Source organism: Bombus vosnesenskii, unplaced genomic scaffold, assembly GCF_011952255.1.
Source record: "Bombus vosnesenskii isolate JDL3184/JDL3185 unplaced genomic scaffold, Bvos_JDL3184-5_v1.1 scf7180000013263, whole genome shotgun sequence".
NCBI classification, from domain to species: Eukaryota; Metazoa; Arthropoda; class Insecta; order Hymenoptera; family Apidae; genus Bombus; species Bombus vosnesenskii.
In genome coordinates, this window is record NW_022882923.1 from 9295546 (window position 1) to 9320251 (window position 24706).

The 24706-nt window shown below is 34.3% G+C and overlaps 5 protein-coding genes across 6 annotated transcripts; 3 read left to right on the plus strand and 2 right to left on the minus strand.

The window, feature by feature from the left end:
* Positions 1-69: 69 nt before the first annotated feature.
* On the plus strand, positions 70-6297 carry LOC117231037 (glutamate dehydrogenase, mitochondrial). Its single transcript, XM_033489085.1, has 8 exons — positions 70-499; positions 3035-3235; positions 3949-4182; positions 4687-4844; positions 4953-5108; positions 5211-5421; positions 5514-5668; positions 5750-6297. The coding sequence occupies exons 1-8, from the start codon at positions 70-72 to the stop codon at positions 5864-5866; spliced, it is 1662 nt and encodes a 553-aa protein (XP_033344976.1). The 3' UTR covers positions 5867-6297.
* A 1808-nt stretch (positions 6298-8105) lies between these two features.
* LOC117231065 (band 7 protein AGAP004871) lies at positions 8106-15119 on the plus strand. Of its 2 annotated transcripts, XM_033489135.1 has the most exons (10): positions 8106-8346; positions 8854-8983; positions 11778-11887; positions 12224-12296; positions 12435-12517; positions 12773-12976; positions 13078-13133; positions 13242-13320; positions 13442-13543; positions 14067-15119. In XM_033489135.1, exons 2-10 carry the CDS (start codon positions 8890-8892, stop codon positions 14169-14171), a joined length of 906 nt encoding a protein of 301 aa, XP_033345026.1. In that variant the 5' UTR covers positions 8106-8346; positions 8854-8889; the 3' UTR covers positions 14172-15119. The 2 variants fall into 2 exon arrangements, with proteins under 2 accessions (XP_033345026.1, XP_033345031.1); XM_033489140.1 differs by lacking the exons at positions 8106-8346; positions 8854-8983 and adding an exon at positions 10188-10631.
* A 76-nt stretch (positions 15120-15195) lies between these two features.
* On the minus strand, positions 15196-18103 carry LOC117231060. Its single transcript, XM_033489123.1, has 7 exons — positions 17231-18103; positions 16992-17144; positions 16790-16925; positions 16584-16711; positions 16057-16356; positions 15483-15728; positions 15196-15357 (listed from the first exon to the last, which is right to left on the minus strand). Exons 1-7 carry the CDS (start codon positions 17460-17462, stop codon positions 15236-15238), a joined length of 1317 nt encoding a protein of 438 aa, XP_033345014.1. The 5' UTR covers positions 17463-18103; the 3' UTR covers positions 15196-15235.
* A 943-nt stretch (positions 18104-19046) lies between these two features.
* Positions 19047-21381, plus strand: LOC117231053 (deformed epidermal autoregulatory factor 1). The gene is made up of 4 exons (XM_033489108.1): positions 19047-19491; positions 19845-20336; positions 20415-20876; positions 20965-21381. The coding sequence occupies exons 1-4, from the start codon at positions 19225-19227 to the stop codon at positions 21163-21165; spliced, it is 1422 nt and encodes a 473-aa protein (XP_033344999.1). The 5' UTR covers positions 19047-19224; the 3' UTR covers positions 21166-21381.
* Positions 21382-22300: 919 nt separating this feature from the next.
* Positions 22301-24467, minus strand: LOC117231044 (U3 small nucleolar RNA-associated protein 18 homolog). Its single transcript, XM_033489097.1, has 7 exons — positions 24303-24467; positions 24024-24221; positions 23752-23905; positions 23503-23688; positions 23234-23425; positions 22990-23158; positions 22301-22902 (listed from the first exon to the last, which is right to left on the minus strand). The coding sequence occupies exons 1-7, from the start codon at positions 24452-24454 to the stop codon at positions 22439-22441; spliced, it is 1515 nt and encodes a 504-aa protein (XP_033344988.1). The 5' UTR covers positions 24455-24467; the 3' UTR covers positions 22301-22438.
* Between the last annotated feature and the right edge of the window lie 239 nt (positions 24468-24706).

Consider the following 24706-nt stretch of genomic DNA (forward strand, 5'->3'; position numbering starts at 1 on the left):
AGGACATACATTGTGTGAAAAGCGTTGTAAAAATCGATTTAATTACAACGGTGACGAAAAACGTTGAAAATGTTTCACATAAGGAAACTAACAAGATCGTCGATTGCTTTGAAACAAGTACCGAGTAATGATGTTATTCATAACACGCTCATACGTATCGTACCGGCGTTCCAAGCACGCGGTTATGCCGATCATCAGATACCCGATCGACTAAAGGATATCCCCGACGATCTGAATCCAAAGTTTTTCGATATGGTCGAATACTTTTTTCATCGAGCTTGTCAGATCGTCGAAGACAAATTGGTCGAAGATATCGGTAAACGTTCCAGGATGAGCGTGGAAGAGAGAAAAAAGAAAGTGAAGGGTATCTTGATGCTAATGGAACAATGTGATCACATCCTCGAAACCTCCTTCCCATTGAGACGCGACTCGGGCGACTACGAAATGATTACTGGCTATCGCGCGCAACATTCAACTCATAGAACACCCTGCAAAGGAGGTAAATCGAGAGACGCTTTATTTTACATTTCGTTTACCATGCTTTCGATAACATTTATTTTTCATTGATATTTAACAACTGCGATCTTGATTACACCAGTTGTTGCTTACAGTTATTTCTTTTATTATTAAAAACATTTGAACAAATACAGAATTGTCACATCGTTTACACTCCCATACGTATGGGGGAAACGTAAACGAAGGAGAGAAGGAGAAAGAAAGAAAGCCTGATGGCTCATAGAATATGTAATTTTTCTCTCATGGCCGCTTAAATTTGATGTTAGCATTAATTACGTCATCAATAACGATACGTAACAGGCACGAGCAGTCTTAAACTGGATCAAATTCGCTAAAATTTCATTCTGTCGAATTTTTCGAATCTAAACCCAACATATATTTAAATTCAAAATTATCTTGTTTTGTTAACGTTTGTATATCTTTTGTTCGTGTCATAATTTTAGTTGAGTTTGTGCTAGTTTCTAGTTACTTTTATGTATTCAATGTACAGTATACGACGAGACATTGGAAACGACAATTTTACGGCTTCAGGAGTTAAATGACATGGTTTTAACCTTGATTTTAGTAAACAGATTATTGAAACCACGTTTGCTATATAATACATAGCATTAGCTTATTCGAAGAGAAACTCGTGTCATTCTGTTTTTATGTAACGAACAATTTATTTTACAAATGGAGTGGAAAATATATTTGTACATAGCCCTCATCGGAGAAATTGTAGTTTTGTGACGCACAAATAGATGATGAGGAACGATAATGTGCCAACGCTTTTCGTTCTCATAGCTTTTGCACTTCTTACTCACGAGGATTGTATTACATCAATGATTAAACGCGCTGATGCGTCGATTTACATATTAGTAATGCGATGCCTAGGATATGGCAATTAAAATCTCTTGTTAGTATATGCACTTACATATCAGATATACAGGGTGATTCAATAATCGTGGTACAGGCGGTAAAGGGATGATTCTACGTGAAAAATAAGACAAAAACAAAAGAAGAAAAGAAAGAAAGAATATTCTCATACAGCGCTCTGTTTTCGATAAGATCAAATTTGAAAATTTATTTATGGGAACTTGGCTAATCGTCGAATGGTTAAAACGAGTAAAATCAGTAGGAAGTTATTCCGGAAGAGAATAACTTTGTATCAGAATAGTTTTTATGACGACTGTATTTATCATCATTACTGACTCACCCTACAGAATTAATTAGATTTCGCGAACAGTTGTTTATCCGATTTGTTGAGAAAGATATTCGAATCACGCATATCGAAACATCTCCTTGATATAAATTTGTACTTGAGCTCGTGAGCGAAACGTAACGGCGTCTCATGAGGTAGATCTTTTTTGAGAGCCAAGCAAAGTGAACTCGACGATTCTCCGTTGACGAAGATCATCCTTCCCCTATATTCGTCACTGGTGGCCTTTTTAAAAATTAAGTCGTCTTTATCAGATTTATCATCTGCGTGGCATAATTAGGGTCGCAATCCTAATTACTTACATTTCGTTTCTTATTTACGTTATTATTATAAGAAACAGCGAATGTTTGTCTTCGAACGTAACTCATTGCTATTAGAAAATGCCGATACAACGTAACAATGCCAAGCTGTCTGGTGTTTTTCTTCGTCCCTGCCAAACATTAGCTAACTACCTTGATTCACTATTTGATTTAAGAATTTGGCACTAGCATGCCAGTGTCACGATGATGCTCGAAAGGTCAATGCTCTCATGGAAACAAATTGATGCAGCTTTTTTTTATTCGCACGAACCTGCTAATACAGCATACGTACTTATTAATTTTTCTTCGATTTTATATCATTTGCTCGGGTTTTAGGCGATAACATTGTGCTTATAGCACAATTCCAGCTGTTGTTTGAAAAATTCATTAGCGAGGTCGCATACAAATATGCGCATAGCGACTGGTAATCATTGTGTAGGCAGCTATATTCGCGTGTTGCGTAATGTATATGTACTAACCAATACATTAGATTTTGTGTAACATAAATAACATTAAAACAGCCTGCAGCAGTCTCGATATAGAACGTATTTTATGGCATTTTAAAATCGCCTTTATGCGGAGTACACAAAGACTTATGGGTGACTATGTGTACACTGTCACTATCGTCAATCATAGCTATTAGAATACGTATTCGTTATATTCATTCAAAAACTCTAATTTTATTTTGTTTAGTACTTTACATTATTATATGATATAAGCATATAAATAAAACGAACGATTTAAAATAAAATAAATAGAAGATAAAGACAGTGGAAAATTTTCAATTCATATATATTGAATGTCAGCAGGATCATACTGCGCAATTGTACAGTAACGAAATTTTACTGGTCACAAGTTACAAGTATTAATAAATATCCTTACATAACATTAACAAGTTTCGTAATGAAATTTCGAAGAAATGGAACGTTGCAAAGATATTTTGCAAATTATGAATTAATTGATTGTTCTATTTGATTTTAAAAGTATAAAATTCTAGAAAAGAAATAATTGTTTGTTACAGGTATTCGTTTCTCGATGGATGTCTCGCGGGACGAAGTAAAGGCTTTGTCGGCATTAATGACTTTCAAGTGTGCCTGTGTAGATGTTCCTTTCGGTGGAGCTAAAGCCGGTATTAAGATTAATCCCAAATTGTATTCGGAACACGAGCTCGAAAAAATTACAAGAAGGTTCACGCTGGAGCTCGCGAAGAAGGGATTTATTGGTGAGATACGTCAAAATATCGAAAAATGCCTTTGTTAAAATTTACATCGAAGATGATTAGAGAACGGACGAACGAATTAAAGAAGCAAAAGATACGCGATTCTGTTGCATACTTGTATGCGCCATTATTAAATTTGCTTCGACCTAACTGTTTATTGGATTCGTTGTGATAAATTTTCTTCGGCATGTCAGCATAAAACGATCACGTTACATAAATGGATTTAAAACCAATACACGTAAAATTATTCTCTAATAACTGCTGATTGCTACGATCAGCTATAGATTAGCTATCGCTCAAAAATACATATATGGATACTTGCGTACTTCTTTCGATAGAATATTCTTTAATTTTTAAAATATTGTGATTTGCAAGTTGCCAAAAATGTAAACATTGTGGAGCAGTTTTATAATAATATCGAGAATAAATTAGCTAAATTATGTATTTAATTTCAATATATTATTGATCAATTTTTAAATAAACAATTCAAATTTCGTATTACGTGTATCTTATAAAAAATATTATTTTAATATTTAGTAACATTTGTAATTTTTACAATTCCATTTATTTTATTACCATTTATTGGATCTGGCAACTTGTAATTTGTAGCTCTTGTAAAATTTCGTTGATAATATTAGTTCAATTGAATAAGAAGGCCTTGCGAATACCCTATATTAGTTAAAATCGCATAAATATATTCTCGTTTGAATTTAAAGGGCCTGGTGTCGATGTTCCTGCTCCCGACATGGGAACTGGAGAACGTGAAATGTCCTGGATTGCAGACACATATGCCAAGACTATAGGTCATGTGGATATCAACGCTCACGCCTGTGTCACAGGGAAACCAATTAATCAGGGTGGAATACATGGACGTATTTCTGCGACAGGGCGTGGATTGTTCCATGGAATAGAAAATTTTATCAACGAAGCTAATTACATGAGCATGATCGGTACGAGGACATTTCCAATGTTATTTCCTTCTGTATTGGATGTCTATATGTCAACCATCTACAGTTAACACACTGACATTGGGTATTTTTTGAGTTAAGATATACTAACAGTTAATTAAAACAGTTGAAGCAGATAATTACGAGTGAGATACCTCGTTTCCCGTCGGTTAGTATAAAATGATATATATATATATATATATATATATATATATATCTCGTTTCTGGACGTTATTGTGCTAACTGTTAATATATTCACCACTTTGAAATACACCAGGACCATTTCTGGAGTTATCTTTACTTTAATAATGGTTGCTGTAATATACTGTCCATTATCTTTTCCAACTTTTTAAATTTTTTGTTAAAATATAGTATAAAAGATAAAAATGCAATAATCGTGTCAGTAGTATTATTTATGTTATTACCTGTATACAGCATACTCGTCGGTAGCAATAAGTCTCTTAATTCACTGTCTTCTTTTCTCATTGATTAACTTTTTACCATTAGGCACCACACCTGGTTGGGGAGGAAAAACATTCATTATTCAAGGTTTCGGTAACGTCGGTTTACATTCAATGCGTTATTTGCATCGTGCAGGCGCCACTTGCATAGGAGTAATCGAGCACGATGGTTCTATCTATAATTCCGAAGGTATTGATCCTAAGGTGAGCAACTATTTGAAATTTAATATAAATTTCTCCCGCGTATGACGTAATAATTTCAACAAGATTATTCTACATTAATAAGATTACTTAACATAATTTATATTACAGCAACTAGAAGATTACCGTATAGAGAATGGTACTATCGTGGGCTTCCCTAATGCTAAACCGTACGAAGGTGAAAATCTTATGTACGAACCTTGTGATATATTTATACCTGCAGCTGTCGAGAAAGTTATTACTAAAGCTAATGCCGGTCTTATTCAGGTAAAGAATTTTCGTAACATTTGTTTTTTAACATTAAGTATATAAATACATATCGTTGTATGTTTTCAAACGTTCTTTAAACAATTGCTGCTTCTATTTTAGGCAAAAATTATAGCCGAAGCTGCCAATGGACCAACTACTCCAGCTGCCGATAAAATTTTAATCGACCGAAATATCTTAGTTATACCAGATTTGTATATCAATGCCGGCGGTGTCACCGTTTCCTTCTTCGAATGGTTAAAGAATTTAAATCACGTGTCTTATGGTCGTCTAACCTTTAAGTACGAAAGGGAATCAAATTATCACTTGTTAGGTATATATGATCACATGCATAGATGATAAAGATTTAATCTAGTTGGATCGCACATATTATTGTAAATTTCTAATTTTCATTAAAAATTTTAGAATCTGTACAAGAATCGTTAGAACGTAGATTCGGTCGTGTGGGCGGTCGAATTCCTGTTACACCCTCCGAAGCGTTTCAAAAACGTATTTCTGGTGCTTCTGAAAAAGATATTGTTCATTCTGGTTTGGACTACACTATGGAAAGATCAGCGAGGGTAATTAACTATTCTTTCTGTTTCGGTAAACAAATGGAAAATGTCTAGACATTGTTTAACTTTATTCTTATTGTATGACAGGCTATTATGAAAACAGCCATGAAGTTCAATCTTGGCTTGGACTTGAGGACAGCAGCTTACGTTAATTCAATCGAGAAGATATTTACCACTTACTCCGAAGCAGGTCTTGCGTTTTAAAGTATACTCTAAAGTATTTACCAATACAAAGGAAATCGCATAAATGGAACTATAAAAAGTTTCGAGCCAGTATTTTCAAGACTTTTTTCAACAATTGCTCCCAACCAGTACTGTCCAGTGTCTCTCAGTGATAAAGACCAAAGCTGTTAGTTGCAGTGGAAACATTTCGTGAATATCGTCGCACGTTAGATTCTCCCCGAACATGTAATAATAATTTGCCTAATGAATGCTCCGTTGCACGGATAAGTATACATAATGCCTGCGTCGATCGCGTCATTCGCGTCACTGTAACTATTATGCCGTATATACGTTTATGTATGAGAAAGCGTACGAATCGAATAGTAGCGAATTCAATGTGCGAATACGGTCTGCCAAGTAGTCAATTCTGAACAAAGTACTTGCAACATGTTTTCCTTTGTAAGTCGACTCAACGAAATCAGCAGCCGAAATGAGACATCAGTGTGCATTTTTATACATCACTTTTGATCAGTGTATGATAATATGTAAGATTTGCACGTTAGTTGTCAAAGACAAACGAAATGATCGTTTTTAAATCTTAATTCCCTTGAGTACACAACATATTGCAGTGATGTATTTGCGAGAAACAGTTCACCGACGACTCGCGTCTACAATCAACGTAATATTCGCGATGTATCATACGGTAATATTGTTATATATTTCAAGAGTAATGTCAATAAATATATGCTCTTAATTAATACTTTTCTCATTGTTCTTTAATCCTCTTTCACTATACGTTAAGATAGAAACACATTACTATCGCGTCGCGTGAAATTGCACACTACTATTTTGCATATGATAGCACGTGACACCTTGTGTAGGATTGATATTTAGTAATATATCGTGTTAATAACGAAGTATAAAACCTCAAGCAGTCGTACTTCAGATTAGGAGAAAGATATAGAAAATCTTACGGTATTTCTGATTCATAGTAAAATGCGTAGATCAACTCGCGGAAACACGAAATAAACGCAGAGATATATATTTACAAGAATATAGCCATTTATAGCAGCCACCAATTATTAGAAATGAAGTCTCGGTGTAAGCTTCAAACGTGTCCTGTTACGTTACATAATTGTCTCATCGCAGTCCGCGTGCTCCCGTGCCGAGTATCGGTATGACCATCGCATTAATTCTTTCTCCTTTCCTCGGCATTTTAACTGATGAATGAGTTCTTAGAATTCACCAATTCGGATAAGCATCTAGATTAGGCCCGGATTGTCGATGCTAAAGTAGACATTACTAAAACATTCTAGTAAGTACCATATATACTTCAGGATGAATGACTAAAGCTACATTTTAATTGCTGCATGGTCTAATCGATCATGATATAAAAAGAAAGAGTATAATAAGCTTCGCGATTAGATTTTATTATATACAATGTGATGGATCCCCTTGAGAAGGGTAAGATTCATTAGAACATCAATAGAGGAATGTAACGATACTAATACTAGTTGTCTTCGTCGCGCAGGAGCTCTTTATAGGCTTATGTATGTCTATGAGGCTCTTACGTGAAATTCCGTGAAGCGGGACGCGATTGTAATTTGTTCCCAGCGGATTTAAAACAATGAAAATACGTCGGATCACACTGGTCGAGTATCGCGTGAGATCACGTTATAGCACGTGATTTCAGGTAGCGCGATGGTAATCTGTTTCTACCTTTACTCCATCTCTCGTTTTTTATAGTTAGTATCAATAGTAACGTATTAATTATATTAGTTATTTTAACGATAGTGACGTAGTTGACGTATTAATACAGTTACATCCAACTTGTTGAGAACTCTTTTAATCTAACGTTTTACGTTATCGAGCTGATAAGCATACGTGTCTGTCTCATTTGCCATTACGCACTACTGCACCGTTTTTATAAATCATATTTAAATTAAATATATGTTAAAAACAATCTTGTAACGCGTGCTAAATGTAACAATGCCAAAATGAGTTGCGTCTATGACGACGGCCGAATATTTTCGTCGGTATTACGCAACCTCTACAATTTTCGTCCATGTCATCAATGTGATGGTTCAGATCGTATCCCATACTATCAATAGTCCGTTGGCTATTTCATATTCCACATTCTATAGTTGATCGTACCGATAAATCGTAGGAGGATAAACTGATTACGTCGAACTATCTATATATGTATATAGTAGGACATACGAATGCACACGAACACAGTGCTCTTGACTTCGTATTTTTCTTTACTTTTTCAAGTTCTATCCTGAACTTGCTACTAACTTTCACGGCAAAGTGCGAATCATCTCGATCGTAACGGAAAGGAAAGAATAAAAACTCTGTAACGCGAGTTGCGCTTTACAGTAAGCCTACTGGCGGATTACATATTTTCCTATACTACTAGTAAGGGCGGCGGCCGCGCATATAGTATAAAGCGTCACGACATCACGACGTTACCTTCATTAGTCTTGTTAGTTCTTTCAACGGCGCGCAACAATTGGCACAAGGTGAATATATGCTCTTCCGCTTGTTTTTATTACTTTTTCCATCCGTACCACAGAATGATCTGTAACGAAACAATTCTGTTAAAACTCATTTTTCTCATTTTCTTCCATCATTGCATTAACAGCCATGCTTATTCCGAGTATTTTGGCATATTGTTAATCCGATATACAACTTCTGGTACACTATATCAACGCATGTTGGAAAACTCGATAAACATAGTACAGTCGTTTTAAAATTATACCTACGGTCATGGTGATGGTAACAACGATTTTTATTCCTTAATCGCAATTTATTTATGTCTAAACTGCGTGTATTTTATTGGGACAATCGGTTAATTTTTGCACGATCTGTATCTCGACTTTAAATTTCTATTAAAGACTTCGATATAAACTTAATTGTGCTACATATAATTATATTATACTTCTATAATTATTCTTATTATAATTATAGTAATATATTTCCCTATATTATATTTCTCGAGTGTACACGCTATACGAATTTTAATTTAGGTGGCGAGATTTGAGTCCCGCGTGAAACCCATTGATATGTCTATACCTATGGCAACTATGAGCAATGGAAATGGATCAACGATACAGATCAATACGCGACCGGATGATATACAGAATCGTATCGTCGGTGGTGAGTCGAAGATTTTTCTTACGTTCAGAAACGAATTTGGTTTAATGTACAAATATTTTCCGGGCTACGTGTACGTTATCAAATTCAACGAAATCGAAGCACACGTATATACAACGTGTGCACGTGTTGGACTGTACGACATAAAATATTACTCGAGTCTAAAGAAGGTCAAATTTTCTTTACACTCCGGAAAAACGTACTGAGCTTAGAGACAAGGTCGTCGATCATTTTACACGTATATTCTATCTATGTGTATAATAAACAGTTTTTAGGTACAAAAACAGAATGCCACAACGAACAATTATTAATCGTCTCGTCGATTTTCTTACCCTATAAAGATGTTTCTTATAGCTACAACTATTAATAATAGGTTCCTAGTTGTAAGTAGCAAGTTTCAAGTAGAAACGACTCGTTATTGTCAGACGTAAGATTCAACAGAGACACGAGGAAAAAGAAGGAGAGGAAGGAAAGCCACGATTTTATCTCAAAAGTTCTTCAATAAAAATCACTGTTTTGTATGTGGACAACGTTTTAACGTTTAGCATTAACCTTGTACATCGCTGATTCTGATAGATAGGCTATAAACACGTGTAACGAGTAGTTCCTAAGTATAAATCAATAGAAATATCTCAAGAACGAATGCGACCTGCACTGTACACGTAACAAGTAACAAATGGTACATAAATAGAGAACCGGAAGCGTATATCTATACACATGCGTGTACTATATACAGATAGTTAACAAGAATAAAAATGATAAAAGGCAGAGAAGATTAATTTCTTACGTTTCCATGTTTCTATGTATACGAGCATGGAGGATTTCTTAATTTCACGCGAAGATGCCCCATAGTATGTTAGAAACAAGGAAATTCGAAAATGGCTTACAGGTTCCAACAATGTGGGAGGAGATTCGCCATTTTACAAAGAGTATAAACGATTACGACGTAAGAACATTTACTAAATTAACGTAACTCAATTATTATTGTTATGTATGTATATAAACCCAGGATACGTACATATAGACAACCTGTAATAGCATATTAATGAAGCTGCCCATTCGCGTGCTACCGATTGCTGCTACGATATTACAATAATTTGCCAAATGTTTTCTGTCCTCGGTCAAATTGCAAAGAATTATGTGAAAGATATGAGAAATACGAGAAATAGAGAATAAGGAAGGGAAGGAAAAATTGGAGAGCCGAACGATAAGGAAAAAAATAGGGGGGAAGACAAGTATTGAAAACAGAAAAGGTAGGGCTGTGCGCATTTCGCGCATGTCGGTATGACTAAAGGGAGCAGAGAAACGAGTGAGAGGAAAGGAGCAGCAGTGAACATCTATCCGACAGAGGGAGATAGTAAAAGAGGGAGGAGAACGGGGGAAAAAAGTACTGGGAAAAGGAAAGCGAGGACTTCCTGGGTGGGTGGTTGATCGTAGACTGACTAGGCAACTACTCGTAATAAATCGTGTGACGAGTAACACATTGAAGCTCCGTCGTATTTCGTTTTGCTTCGGTCGGCGAAACAACCTATCATCTCCTTCTATTTATTCAGAGTTCAAAGACACTTGGTGAGCGTAAGGAATTTGTGTGATTTTTACGCTCAATTGCCAAATCGAGTTCAATAATCGCATCACTTCGAGATGACAGGCGGTAAGCAGACATCAACAGATTAACAGAGCTATTCGGAATTCTTCGTACGATTTTAAAACCGTTAAAACATTCGATACATTTTGTATCGGCGGTGAATCAAATTATTATGAGTGAAATTTTATAAGCTACAAGTTACAAATTACTAGCATTAGTAAATAATACGAACAAGTTTGATAATAAAGCAAATGAAATGTTGCAAGTAAATTGTACGAATTACAAATTATACGATTGTCCTATTTTCGATAGAAAATTATAAATTAATAAAAGAGCAGTCTGCAAACTATAAATTATAACTTGTCAATTTACTAATATACATTATTTAGTTTGCAAACTATTGCACGAGAAAACTCTGGTTTATTCTTATATCGCTGTTTCAAACAATGCATGGTAATCGTGAACTGTGTATGTATTCTCAATTCCCATACTACGTAGCTCCGTTTCGATCTATCTCATTTGTACGGAGGCGTAATTTTCTGAATGTAGGTTGTACACACAACATCGAAATATCGATCTGCGCGTGAATATACCGGGGACATTAGTAAAATCGATGACATTACCGAATACTCCTAAAAATACATTTACACGTTTCTTTCGTTCCTGTTCGACGACGATGAATGAACGAAGAAATCGACTATTTCGATCGATAGCTCTTGGAAAAATATACAAACGAGCCAAGCAGTCATCGAACATCTTACATCCTATATGGATACTTATTTGGATAGATTTTTGTAATAATATAACCGCGCGATTTTCAAATGCTGTGTCGTAAGAATTTTTAAAACATGCAGTACCTGGTTATCGTTTATCAGGGGCATTGACCTCTTTTCTCGTAGATCGTTAAATAAAAACAAATTTGAAATGCGATACGTATTTCCCATGAGATGGAAAAGGCTGAAGATCGCTGGTGTAGTCGATACATTTATCCCTAAATAGTATAATTCGAAGAAGGGCTTAGGCAAGTTATCAAACAGTAGTATCATCAAAAACTGACTCAGCTGTCCTAAAAACATGTGTACGGTTTTAGCTGTGGCTAAATCAAGTGGTGATCCTATTCAACATTTTGCTTTATGACCTAATTATATCACTTCCACGAAGCAATATAAATAGGCTACTTTTGACAAAGTACTATATTTCACTATGTTTCAGCGGACGAGGAAACGCAAGTAAACACTGATACCTGCAAAAATATTCTTGTCGTATTATCTTGGATCATCGTGATTCTTACTATGCCATTTTCCCTCTTCATTTGCTTCAAGGTAAGACAACATGAGAATAGTACTTTCTCGGATTGTTCTGTTTCTCCTTCGACCAAAAATATCTCGACTATCTTCTTAGCTGCAAACGTTATACGGTCTTCATTCATTGTAGCTGTAACCTCGTTTTCCCGGTTATCTTATAATTAGATGTACGATCATACTCGCATTCATCCCCCTCTATCTTTTTCCGCTTGTTCGTGCACTCTCTGCAACATGTCCGTAACATAGCTCAATGAATATAGTACATAATTGATAAACAAGCTTATTATGTAAATTTTTAATTAAGTCGCAAAACGAGAAAAAAAAAAGGAAAAAGGAATCACCAAAATTTTTTAGGTGGTGCAAGAATACGAGAGAGCCGTGATATTTCGTCTAGGACGACTTCTGGCTGGTGGTGCTAAAGGACCCGGTAAAAATACAATTAGGCAACGTCTATTAAATATTCATTAGTGTCGCGATTAGCTCGAATGATAAAAGTTCCACTGTATTGGAATTTCTATATTCAGTTTCAAGAGAGAATCGTTATGTGACTATGTACTATTTCTAGGAATCTTTTTCATTCTGCCTTGTGTGGATAATTACGCACGTGTCGACCTACGTACACGAACGTACGATGTACCACCTCAAGAAGTAAGTCGCTGATCTTACGATCAGCCAATCTAATCAATCGAAATACTGCATGAGATGTTTATGCTATTTTAAGCATAGATTATACACATGTATGTATATATTTGTCAAATAAGTTTAGAAAGTAATTTAAAAATAACGTTATTTAAAAATATTTCTTAAAACACCGAGTTCTGGCCGAAGCTTGAGCCCATACGTGGTGCATTAACTTGGTCAAAGAGGAGAGAAACGATGCTAACAGAACTTGATTGAAATTAGGTGTTGACGAAGGACAGCGTGACGGTATCGGTTGACGCAGTAGTGTACTATCGCGTGAACAATGCGACGATTTCGATCACAAACGTTGAGAACGCTCATCACAGCACTAAACTATTGGCACAAACTACGCTTCGCAACATGATGGGAACCAGGCCGCTTCACGAGATTCTCAGCGAACGCGAAACGATCTCTGGGAACATGCAGGTAAACTGGAATCAATTTGGAATCAAGTGAGAGCACACACAACGCGCGCACGTAAACACATACATGGCTGTTTGAATGTTTGAAATAAAACCGAATGTCAGGTTTCCTTGGACGAAGCTACCGATACGTGGGGAATCAAAGTGGAACGAGTCGAAATGTAAGTTTGCGCCTTCAACGCGATGCAACTGTGTCGTAAATCATATTCATAAGTATTACAAATATTATTTATATGTACACATGCAGGTACGATAAATTTTTTCCACAGAAAAGATGTGCGACTACCAGTGCAATTACAAAGGGCCATGGCTGCGGAAGCTGAAGCTGCTCGCGAAGCCCGTGCCAAGGTTCGTTTTCCTTTCACTTCCCAATAAACTTCGTTATTGATTTTCTTTCCTCCCTTTTCTTCTCTTTTATCAATCGTCGATCCTTCTAAATTATGAGATTCACTTTCACATGAATGCGTAGGTTATCGCAGCAGAGGGTGAACAAAAGGCTAGTCGAGCATTAAGGGAAGCTTCGGAGGTGATCGGTGATTCACCTGCCGCATTGCAACTTCGCTACTTACAAGTACGTATTTATTAACTTATATTTTATCGGCTCGATTTTATTCATCGCAGTGCTTATATAGATTTCGATAGAATTATTTCGCCTAAATTCAAATGACCCGTCCCAGTCGTACCATTTCTCGCTACTCAGTATTTCGAACTCGTTCAAACCTGTAAAGTAAGTGAGAGATATTATGTTTTTCTCCTTGTTCTCGTTTTTTCATAATCTGGAATCCCGATTTATTAAAATTTAAACGAGCACTACTGTATCGACATTCAGAGTATCTCTGCAGGCAGGTGTGATACAACCGAGTAACGGGTATTTCCTTGCGAAGAAGTAAGTCGAAAATGTAGAATAAAGTCTTTGGGTAAGAGGCTTTATTTTGGAGAAAAACGATTTTGAAAATCTGCTCGATTTGTTAAATCGAGAATGTATTTTAAATATTTTCTTACCCGATTGTATCGCTGTTGCGGAGAGACCCACCCTATATCATTTCTCTTACACGCTATTGATCATTATCGTTACCTTTTTTTATCCTTTCCAGACTTTAAACACTATTTCAGCCGAGAAAAATTCAACGATCGTATTCCCATTGCCTATCGATATGCTAACATATTTCATGAAAGCAGCTGCCGGAAAGGACTCTTAATATCTCGATACAAGCTAACAGTCTATTATCTCATCAGAGTCATCTACAATCTTCTGTGCGTAAGGAATGTGTGTAATATATAATTAACGCTATATAGCATTATGTACTGGAAATCGACATAACAAGGGCCAAGAATACTTAATTTTATTGTTGGTACAATGAAGAAATATTCGATGAAAACGAGGTCAGCTCCGAAAGAAGTTACTCACCATGTATGGATTACACCTAATTGATTCTCTAACCGACCGTGTACTTTTATAGCGTACTTGACTTGATCCTTTTTTCCATCGATTATAGCAAAACGTTTTACATCTCATCACCACATCACCGTATCTGTCGACCAATTTTATAACACGTCATACAAACAGTGGCTACAAAAAATATTGGCACACTATTGTATTTGTTATAGCATTTATATACTAATTAATCAAGTCCAAGTATATTAAATTTCGTATCATTAGTAAGGGTAATGGAAATTAATTTTACTCTTGTACTTATTTATTCATGTATGTTTCGTGCATGTTCATGCGTGTTCGCGTGTAGTATAATGTAAAGCAATGTTTTATAAGAATTTTATAATCCAGGAGAAGAGGAACGAACCTCTTCGGAATGTAATCTTCGTTTTATTGAACGAAAGTACAAAAAGATTCACTTCGCACTCGTGATAATTATGTATGTGAACATGTAACTTTTTTCTTCTACGACTCACAGTTTCAACATATGTTGTGAACGATATACATGTAAGTAATGTACATATGCTCAATGTCCCTGTATATTTGTTAATGATACAAAGGACTGTTAAACAGAGTTTGAGAATAATTAATTTAAAAGATGTTTTAACTTTGACTTTATCAAATTTAGGATACGAATGTGTTTATATTCTTCTTATCTTCTACTTTGAAAAATACTGTCTATCATTATATTAAAATATTAAAGATATTAAAATATTGCTTGTCTTAATAATTATACCTTCGGCTTCCTCAAAATCTCATCAATTTCTCAGCTATTTTTAAACAGCATATATTTTCGAATCTAGGTAGGTTGATTTCATTTGCATTTTATTTTTATCTTAATTTTGTTGTGCAAGGTTGTTGTATATAATTCAGACAAAATCCTCTGTTCCCGACATCGTTTGGCGCTTCAACGCTATCCGTGTGGAAAATTAGTCTAAATGGTTTCACTGTACCTGATAATCAAGATACATTGTTTCTAACCCTTGTGTGAGTAACCATAGTATGTATATTATCAGAAGACAGAAATTAGTACTGGATATTATTAGAAAGTATTCGATAAAATATCAGGAACACTTACTAATAACAGAAGACGCATTCAAATTTTGATTTTCCGCGTTAAATGTTCCACCGCATATCCGATCGATACAAGTCATCATGGAGGTTGGCAATCTACCTGTGTTAGACGCACACGGTATCGTTAACCAATCGGTTTGACAGGCTGCTCCTGTCATTGATGCTATTTGCATTGCTTGCGTATTTCCAGTTAACGTAAATCCATTACTACGTGCCATTCTTGCCATAGTGGCACCATCATTTGCCAGTACTGCTTCATCGTGTCATAAAATATTAAAGCATAATTATTGAGTTGCTATAAATACAATTCATATATCGCACAATACATATTTCGAAAGTAACAAAATTCAAACCAGTTTTTCAGCGAAAGCGAAAGACTGTTTGAAAGCTTATCTCGCTATATTATTATATCTTAAGCTTATATGTCTAACTATATTAAGCTGAAAAAAAATTATCTTTTAGATCTTAAACTTTCACGATGATCAGAAGATATGTATGTGGTTCTTTTGAAATACATGTGCGATATGTTCGCATAAATATGTGTATTCGTTCTTCGTTCTTCTTCATTCACGTATTACCATCTTTATCGTCGACCGGGCATGCCATATACTGAATACCGCAAAAATTCCTTTCCATTCGAATGCAAATACTGTAATCTTGATTCGACAGTTGCAATCCGGTGTTAGGATCGTAATTGAACGATTTTATTTGGCCGGATATCCCTGTGAAATATTGCAAACACCCTTCCTCGGCTCTGTATATAGTATTGCAACGTATTTGAGAGACTCGTACTTTCCAAGATCGAGCAAAAGAATTTCCGCTTGTAACAAATGTCAACGTGACAGGATTCGTTTGTCCAAGACCAGTATCGACGTATACTATACAAAAACGATGGTTACTACGTAAATGAAATATTATAAATAGATTAATGGACTTTATTTTTCAGAAAATCAAGCTTAAAAACTTGTATCACGGTGGTCTAAAATATTCAGAATACGGTACTCGTTATAGTAAATAAAACAAATCTTTGTCCAAATCCTATTCTTTCAATAATGTTTATAAAAATATCTTTGTAATGTAACGCAATGACAAAGTGGTTACGTACTATGATTGTCAGCATTATTTCCACATATGGTAGGTACCGGATTACCCCCAGAAACGATAAATTGATCATAGATACACTGATGGTTAGTCGTTTCCGGACCTCTTATATTAAACTGCAAGAAATCCAATCTAGAAAAGACACATTACTTGTCAGTGAAATTCGATTCTATCAAATAAAGCACTACATTTGAGATGAAAGTAACCCACCTAAACTGGCATACGGTTGGATGCGACTTAACGAGCGTTAATTGACAAGATATAGTACCATCAAACGTTGATGGATAATTCGGATTAACGAAATAAGTATTATTGTTGCTGGTTGTCTCGCCGCAAGATACTGTCACTGAACCGGTATAAGAAAGAAAAATTGTTAAAACCGCTTAACGGAAAAAAGGAAAATATAACATACCAATGCAGCAAACTCCGTAACCATTTGCGCAAACTCCACTAGATACACCACCACGTTTCGAGCATTCCGAAGTTGCGATACAGGTACCATTTTCACCATTTAATCCGACGCAAACGTTATTGTCAAATTTTACCAATGTAAATAATGGGAAAACTAGAAATAAGAAACGAAACAGATTATTCTAGCAAATTAAAAAAATGTACTGCTGCTCATAAGTACATGGTAGTCTTTATACTTACGTCGTTTTTCTCTACCGCCCTGACTTGGTGCGCTATTTTGAAAATTAATCGACTCTAATTTACCCTTTAGAGAGTTTAGAGGGTCCCGTTTAAGCGATAACGATTCGTTGACGCGATTAATATTTGGTTGCCAAAGATGTCGAAACCTTTTAAGAGAACTCCACGCGTCAATATTTATGCACAACATAACAGAGTATAATAGTAACGTAGTGATACAGTATCTACGCATCATTAAACAAATACGCCTTCGATGTAATAATTTAAAAAATATAACTGTAAAAAAGAAATTGTTTAAACGTAAATTGTTCAAAAAATGTCAAAGGTCCAATGAGACGCGTGTTCTGCAACGATTGCTCTTCGACTAACAGAAACGAAGGACTGGAAAACTGGTATATTTAAGTAAAAATGTATATACACGGTCTGAATGCTACATAGTTTAATTAAAGGAAGCGTTAAGATCATTGTTGAACGTTGATCTTTAAGCAGATTGAGAGAAAGTCAAGATACCTTACGAATGACAAATCTCTAAGGTCTATCTATTGTGTTTGCCTCTTGAGTCGAGACACAGTATTTACTTTCACGGCTTTAATTCAACAAATTTAAACGTTCTTTCCCTTCACTGTAAACGTTGCTTTAAACGTTTAAACCTCTATTGTCATTTTTACCTGTAGATACGATACAGTATGTTTAAGGTAGATACCTGTTCTCACGTTTTCTATAAAGCGGCACGTGCTTTGATAAATGGTGAGCGAGAAAGCGAACTTTCTATGTGATTTTCCAAGTACTTGTTACCATGATCTATATGTTCCGAGGTATGCTTGGCATACAAGATAATAATGGTCAATATTCTTATACGTGTTTACGTAATGTATTATTATGATCGTAATATTTACAAGTCAAATATTCGAAGTATTCGATAGAAAAAAAATTAATACAAGTTTTAAAAGTTCAAAGGTAATTATACATATTATTTTATACAAGGTAGAACTTTGATGCACATACACAAATAATGGTAATAGTAATAGCATGAATAATTATTAGACTGCACATATTTATGCAAATTCATACATTTATGAACACAATTGAAAAAATGGAATCTAAGCAAAGATTTGTTTCACCTATTAAATATTATGAGTACTTTATTTTGGATATTTTATATACATATGTTGTATGTTTATATTCTGTGCGCTTATATGGAGATCTATACAATAACATGCAAAGAAAAATCAATCGATCGATCAAGATTTCTAATTGCAGCGTTATAAGTATAATTAACATAGTCAATTTTTCGTTCAAATTAAGATGGCATACGATGTAATCATCAACATCTGGATGCAAAATAATCAATATATTAATCGAATCAGTCTTTTAACGTATGAAAAGAATCGTTTCTAATCTTTTTATTCACTTACCTATTATTATATATTATTATCTTACGAATTCATTTTAAATCAATAATACCTGTGATAATACAAACTCATAGAAATAGGTTAGAAAAATTATTGTGTTTAAAAATGAGTTTTATACAATACAAATCCAAACACATTCTCGCACATATTCTAATAAAAGTAAACACTCATATTCTAATTTACTTTACCATATCATGAAAATTACTATGATAAATTAAATACATACATTTAAGGAGAAGAATTCGTCAATTAAAATCTTCAAAAGTAATCGAGTAGAATTTAAAACGAGCGCTCGAAATATGTAAAGATGGCACTCGATATCGGAGATTCATATATGCATCTATAATATATGCAAAGAGAACAAAGATTCTGCTGAGAGGTGGAAGAAAATAATAATAGTATGGTCACTGAAGGACCGATTCGTTGAATGACAGTTTCAATTTAGATTCGATTGTGGTTAGTTTGGAAACGTGTCGAGTAAACTCGAAATTGTGATCGCGAGTAATCGCAGGCACCGAAAGATCGTGGCGCTGTGTTGAGCGTGCGCTGACGCCATAGTGTGTGCGAGAGGCGAGAACAGCCGAAATGGAGGAGAGTCAAACATCGGAAAGTGTCGCCGTGCTACCGGACATGTCCGAACCGTTGACGAGCGAAACCGAGGATGCGTCTGCCCTAAAGGTCGAGCACGAGGAGCATACCGTCGCCGTGACGGCGAGCGTCACTCCGGTACCGGGTGTTCCTGGTGTTCCAGGAGTTGGTGTACCGGTTTCTTTACCCGTTGGTTCTATCATTGGTGTAGCGAACTCGACCAACGGCACGACCTTCAACGTCATCACATCAGACCAACTACAGGTTGGTTGTAGAAGCAATTGAGTGTTTGTTAAACTTGTCTTTAATACAATTCTGATACAGAATTGGCTTTCTGACGATTCATTCACTTTCTCGCTAAAGAATTACTGAAAAATAAGGTGGGGTTTTACTCTTCTTATACACATGTAAGCCAGAACTACTTACATGCATAGTGTACACAACATTAACTCTTATAATGCGCCTGTTCATACGTTGTACAAAATACTGGAGGCATGTCTTTTCTACCATTACCTCGACACGATTATGATTTTATGTACATATGACGTTAATGGAATCTGTATATCTTATTTTAAATTAAATATCTAATTATATATGCGTTTCATTTCTTTTTCTAGTTGCCCGGATCAGGTCAGTTTAAGCAGATGCTATGTGTAGATAATGGTTTCATTTGTGAACCACGGCATGACAAGGACACGGATTCTTTACGTTGGAATGGTGAATTAAAAGCAACGCATATAGTAATCCAAAATAGTACAGAAGAGCCAGAATCAGAACAGATTCATGTCTCTACTGCTAATACTCAACCAATATGCAGTTGGTCAGAATCCGCTAATTTAGCAGTATTACCTGTTAGATGTAAAAATACAAATGCTGAGTTGCATAAAAGTAGATTTGGATCTGGGGGAAGAGGAAGATGTATTAAACTTGGGCAAGACTGGTACACACCAAGTGAATTTGAAGCATACTGTGGGAGGGCATCCAGTAAAGATTGGAAACGCAGTATTAGATTTGGTGGTAGAAGTTTGCAAACATTAATTGATGAGCAAATTTTAAAGCCACATGCTACTTCTTGCACCTGTGCAGCATGTTGCGATGATGACAGTGCAGTTAGTATACTATGTTGCTCTATAATTAATATGTAATTGCAATTTATCCAGTGATCACGTAATGTTTTTTTATTTCAGACAGGTCCTGTAAGATTGTTTACACCATACAAACGTAGAAGAAGGGCTAGAGATACATCTGATGGAGAAACACCATCGCGTAAACTTAAAAGTGATACTTCGCGCGATGGCAGTAATAATGATGAAAGCGATAGTGAAGTTGTAGTACCTGATAAAGAAGTATGGCCACAATTTGTTTCAACAGATGGTTTAGTTGTACAACAGCCGCAAGATCAAGATACCGTTGTTCAAAATGTACATCAAACGGAAAATGGACAAAGCGACGATATATTTAAAAAGCTCGACGAAATGTCCAATAAAATGTTAAAGTTGGCTTATGAATTTAGACGTACATTAGAGGAAGCTAAGGAAGTAAACAGACAACAAAGAAGAGAACAGGCTCTAGTGGCGCAATTAGGTGGTAGAGGGGATGTTATTGAAACTGTTGGTTTACAACCAGCATCGGATACTCATAACAAAAAGGTAAGGAATATTGCTAGAGTATAATCAAGTGTATTCTATCTATATACATATCTTTTACTAGCTTTTCATAATACTTATCTATTTCTAGTGTGCCAACTGTAACAGAGAAGCATTTGCGGAATGTTCGTTATGTAGGCGAACGCCTTATTGCTCCACGTTTTGTCAACGTAAAGATTGGGCAGGTCATCAAGTGGAATGTGTGAGAGGTGCTGCAGAAACTGTAATGCTTATAGTTGAAAGCAGTAGTGGAGATACTAGTGCACTTGCTACGACTGCTGGGGACCAATAGCTAGTGTTCCTCACACCTATTCACCAAAGTAACATAGGAACTGAACAAACTATCTTAGAAACTTCGAAATTGAGAGAAGAGACGAAGACTTTAAAAAAATCTGTTTAATGACCAATGAGTCAAAAAGTTTTGTATATATAGTAGTAAATATTTTATATATATACAAGAGTTAAATTGTAACGATATTATTAAGTAAATAAGCAAATTTACACTAAAGTTGAAATTTTTTAAAATCAAGATTCAAAATTATGCTATATACAAATGAAAGATCGTAAATCAAATAATTGTAAAAATAAACAACAACGTGCACGTGTATATGTGTATACTACTACGTATTTTGAACGTACAGATACACGCGCACACGTTTATGCGTGTTTATGCGTATGTTGTATCACGCATGATAAAATATACTTTTATGAATCACTTTTTTTTACATAAATTTATATCATTGACCAAAGGAGGTAATTACGCTTTTATGGATATTATTTATAAACACTGTCTCCTTTTTCTTCTGTTTGTAGGTATTATTTTGAACTTCCTCTCCAAATTCTTTTGTTAGTACAAATTTAATATTATGAGGACATTATAAAAATGATATTTAGAATGAAGGCTAGCTTCTATTTTATGAATATATCGAGTCATACATTTATATCATCTCTCACACATATTTACACTTCAAATCGATGTTCTATAAACTCGCAATCATAATGGATTTCATGTAGTTACTATAGTATCATATCATTTTTTCACTTGAAATAGCAGAAAAATATTAATGTATATCTACATATATATACCTAGTATGCAAATTATAACGGTGATAACACAAAAAGTCTAACAAACATCACTAAACAAGAAGCACAGTATCAAATATATTATATAGCTATTATTTTTAATATATGATTTTCTAATCAAATTCATAACGAATATCATTTACTAGAGTTTTTTACAAGCCATATTATTACCACCATGATTCATAGCATTATTATTATTATTATTATTATTATTATTGTCACTATTAGTGCTGTTAATTAATTATAATAGTACGATAATAACAAATATTTTGTTAAGTAAAACATGAAAGTTTATTTTGCTTATATACAAAGTGAACAGAAAAAAAATAAATATTGTTTTCATCAATTATTAAGTGTCTATCTTATTCTTATATGCTTTGATACATTATATTTTATTCAATTATAGATATTATTAACTTAGTTCGAACTTAGTTATAAAAAACTTTTTAATAATATTACGTGATTTGCAAAATGATAATTATCTAATAATTTCCATAATGTTTCAATCTATATAAAAAAGCACTAAATGATTTGTTGGTAATTGCTATATAACCGCTACCTGGTGAAAAATCGATAGCTTCGGGTATTGACAAATTTGTTTGAAATGTAGGAAAATTTGAAAAAACCGTGAACGATGGTAAATGCATCATTCTAAACGCATTATGTTTTTTATCTGAAGCCATTGCCAAAATTTCAGAATAAGCATTAAATTTTAAACTGGTAATCGACGTGACAAAATTGAGAACAACTTTTAGTGGAACAGGATTTCGATTTTGTAACACTGTCTTGGTATCATACAAATTAACTACACCCTCTTTACTACCTGTTGCTAAATATTGACTATTTGGAGACATTGCAATAGAAGCACAGGATAAACATCCATCATCTATAGCTCGATGAATGCATACACGGCTATTTATATCCCAAATGTACATTTCGTTGCTGTCTTTAATTGTTCAAAAAGAAATAAAAATTCACATTAAACAAAGAATATATAAAATTGAATAAACAGTGATAAATACAAAAAACTTACCACCATGTGTAATCAATGTATTACTATCTGGCGTAAAGGCTAATGCTCTACATCTTGCATTCATTTTCAACATACTGATAAGTTCCTTTGATGAACTTGTTAATAAGAAAATTTCTCCTGCTCGCCCACAAACTGCTAATAATTTTCCATCTGGAGATACTTCATATTTCTAAATAATTTATAAAAATGTCATTCTATATAATAATTTAGATTATTATAAAAAAATAGTTATAATTTTTCAAACCTGCATGTTAGTAAGTCCATGCGGTAACAACATTCTATATGTTTTTCCACTTATTAAGTTATAAGAGTGACAATGTGCATAATATTGAGAACCAATCAATACTTCTGTACCATCTCTCAGAAATTTTGCTGTGCTAATAGGAAATTTCTTATACTGCATTGTGTGCAATTTATTATTTTCAATTCCATCTACCTATAATTATATCATATTTTGATAAATTCTCTATTTGAAAATACAGGTACAAATACAACTAGATTTTGTATAATTACTTGAAAAAGAGATAAAATTCCAGATGTACCAGCAACCAAGGCTACTGTAGAAGATGGATGAAATTCAACACTTGACACAATGGGCCCTTCAGTATGTGTTTCCTTATTAATTGGTGTCAATGCTTTTATGTCAATTATACTCTTTGGCAAATTTTTTACTTTAGGTTTTTCCAAATGGCAACTATGCTAAAAAGATATAATACATATTTAGGAATATTAGTCATTGAAGTGGTAAAATGACTTTAGTACCTTTAATATTTCATTATCTAAATCATCAGATTCTTTATTGATCTTTTCAATCTTGGCCCATTTTGGGTTGCCCACAATCTGTTTATATTTGTTACGCAAGTAATCTTTACGTGACTCTTGTGGCACATTGTCGGCTAGTTTGTGTCTTGGTCGACTAATAAAAAGAATAAACCATTTGATTAGTTTCCAAATAATACATATTATTTAAAAACAATATTTTTCCTTTATTACTAAACAACATATTTTGTTTTCATTAAATTTGGTATACATACGCATATTGAACATCATCTTCATCAATCCATGCCGCCTCGGTATGTTCTTCAGAAATATCAGTTTGCACAATCAAATCATTACTTACATTATCATTTATAGAAATATTATTTTCATTAATATTCGATTCAACAACATCCTCATCGTTTGATAAATCGCTTATGATGTCAGTTGGATTACCAAGCACGATTCTTTCTAACCTGTATACAAATAATGTGATGAATTCTGTTTCTTAAACAACTTAGTTACTTGAACTTTCTATATTATCGTAATAATTGTACCTGGCCTCTTCCTTTGCATCATATCCATTTTTGTGGTTCCTTTTCAAAGGTTTAGTGTACTTTTGTTTATACAATGTTTTTGAGGGAATACCTTTCTTGTTTAACATTTTAGTCGGTACCAATTTCTTACGATTCAATTTGTTTTTCTCCATGATGTATTGATACAATTATTACAATTTGTAATTTGTAATACAATTTGTAACACGTTCAAATAATCAAATATTATGTATTTTTAACATAACTTTCTCACATGTTCCTCCTTTTCTACAATCATTAAAATACTAAACATATATATTCCCTAGATAAATTCACTTCTACGAAATACTTTAAATAAATTAAAAAATTCTTCTGAAATTATAAATATTAAAAACAACGAGTATATTTAATTATATCGGCTAGATCTG

What these genes read in the sequence shown, in the direction of transcription:
- LOC117231060 (XM_033489123.1), bottom strand. Translation starts at nt 17,462, where the DNA reads ATGATGCGTAGATACTGTATCACTACGTTACTATTATACTCTGTTATG. An exon ending in AAATAATGCTGACAATCATA is followed by an intron (nt 16,357 to 16,583) that starts GTACGTAACCAC and finishes GTTTTTGTATAG; the next exon opens with TATACGTCGATACTGGTCTT. An exon ending in CCCGGTCGACGATAAAGATG is followed by an intron (nt 15,729 to 16,056) that starts GTAATACGTGAA and finishes ACGATGAAGCAG; the next exon opens with TACTGGCAAATGATGGTGCC.
- LOC117231053 (XM_033489108.1), top strand. Translation starts at nt 19,225, where the DNA reads ATGGAGGAGAGTCAAACATCGGAAAGTGTCGCCGTGCTACCGGACATG. An exon ending in GTTGCGATGATGACAGTGCA is followed by an intron (nt 20,337 to 20,414) that starts GTTAGTATACTA and finishes TTTTTATTTCAG; the next exon opens with ACAGGTCCTGTAAGATTGTT. An exon ending in CGGATACTCATAACAAAAAG is followed by an intron (nt 20,877 to 20,964) that starts GTAAGGAATATT and finishes ATCTATTTCTAG; the next exon opens with TGTGCCAACTGTAACAGAGA.
- LOC117231037 (XM_033489085.1), top strand. Translation starts at nt 70, where the DNA reads ATGTTTCACATAAGGAAACTAACAAGATCGTCGATTGCTTTGAAACAA. An exon ending in TAGAACACCCTGCAAAGGAG is followed by an intron (nt 500 to 3,034) that starts GTAAATCGAGAG and finishes TGTTTGTTACAG; the next exon opens with GTATTCGTTTCTCGATGGAT. An exon ending in ATCAAATTATCACTTGTTAG is followed by an intron (nt 5,422 to 5,513) that starts GTATATATGATC and finishes TAAAAATTTTAG; the next exon opens with AATCTGTACAAGAATCGTTA.
- LOC117231065 (XM_033489135.1), top strand. Translation starts at nt 8,890, where the DNA reads ATGTCTATACCTATGGCAACTATGAGCAATGGAAATGGATCAACGATA. An exon ending in CCCTCTTCATTTGCTTCAAG is followed by an intron (nt 11,888 to 12,223) that starts GTAAGACAACAT and finishes AAAATTTTTTAG; the next exon opens with GTGGTGCAAGAATACGAGAG. An exon ending in AAAGTGGAACGAGTCGAAAT is followed by an intron (nt 13,134 to 13,241) that starts GTAAGTTTGCGC and finishes TTTTTTCCACAG; the next exon opens with AAAAGATGTGCGACTACCAG.
- LOC117231044 (XM_033489097.1), bottom strand. Translation starts at nt 24,454, where the DNA reads ATGGAGAAAAACAAATTGAATCGTAAGAAATTGGTACCGACTAAAATG. An exon ending in GAAGATGATGTTCAATATGC is followed by an intron (nt 23,906 to 24,023) that starts GTATGTATACCA and finishes TCTTTTTATTAG; the next exon opens with TCGACCAAGACACAAACTAG. An exon ending in TACATTGATTACACATGGTG is followed by an intron (nt 22,903 to 22,989) that starts GTAAGTTTTTTG and finishes GAACAATTAAAG; the next exon opens with ACAGCAACGAAATGTACATT.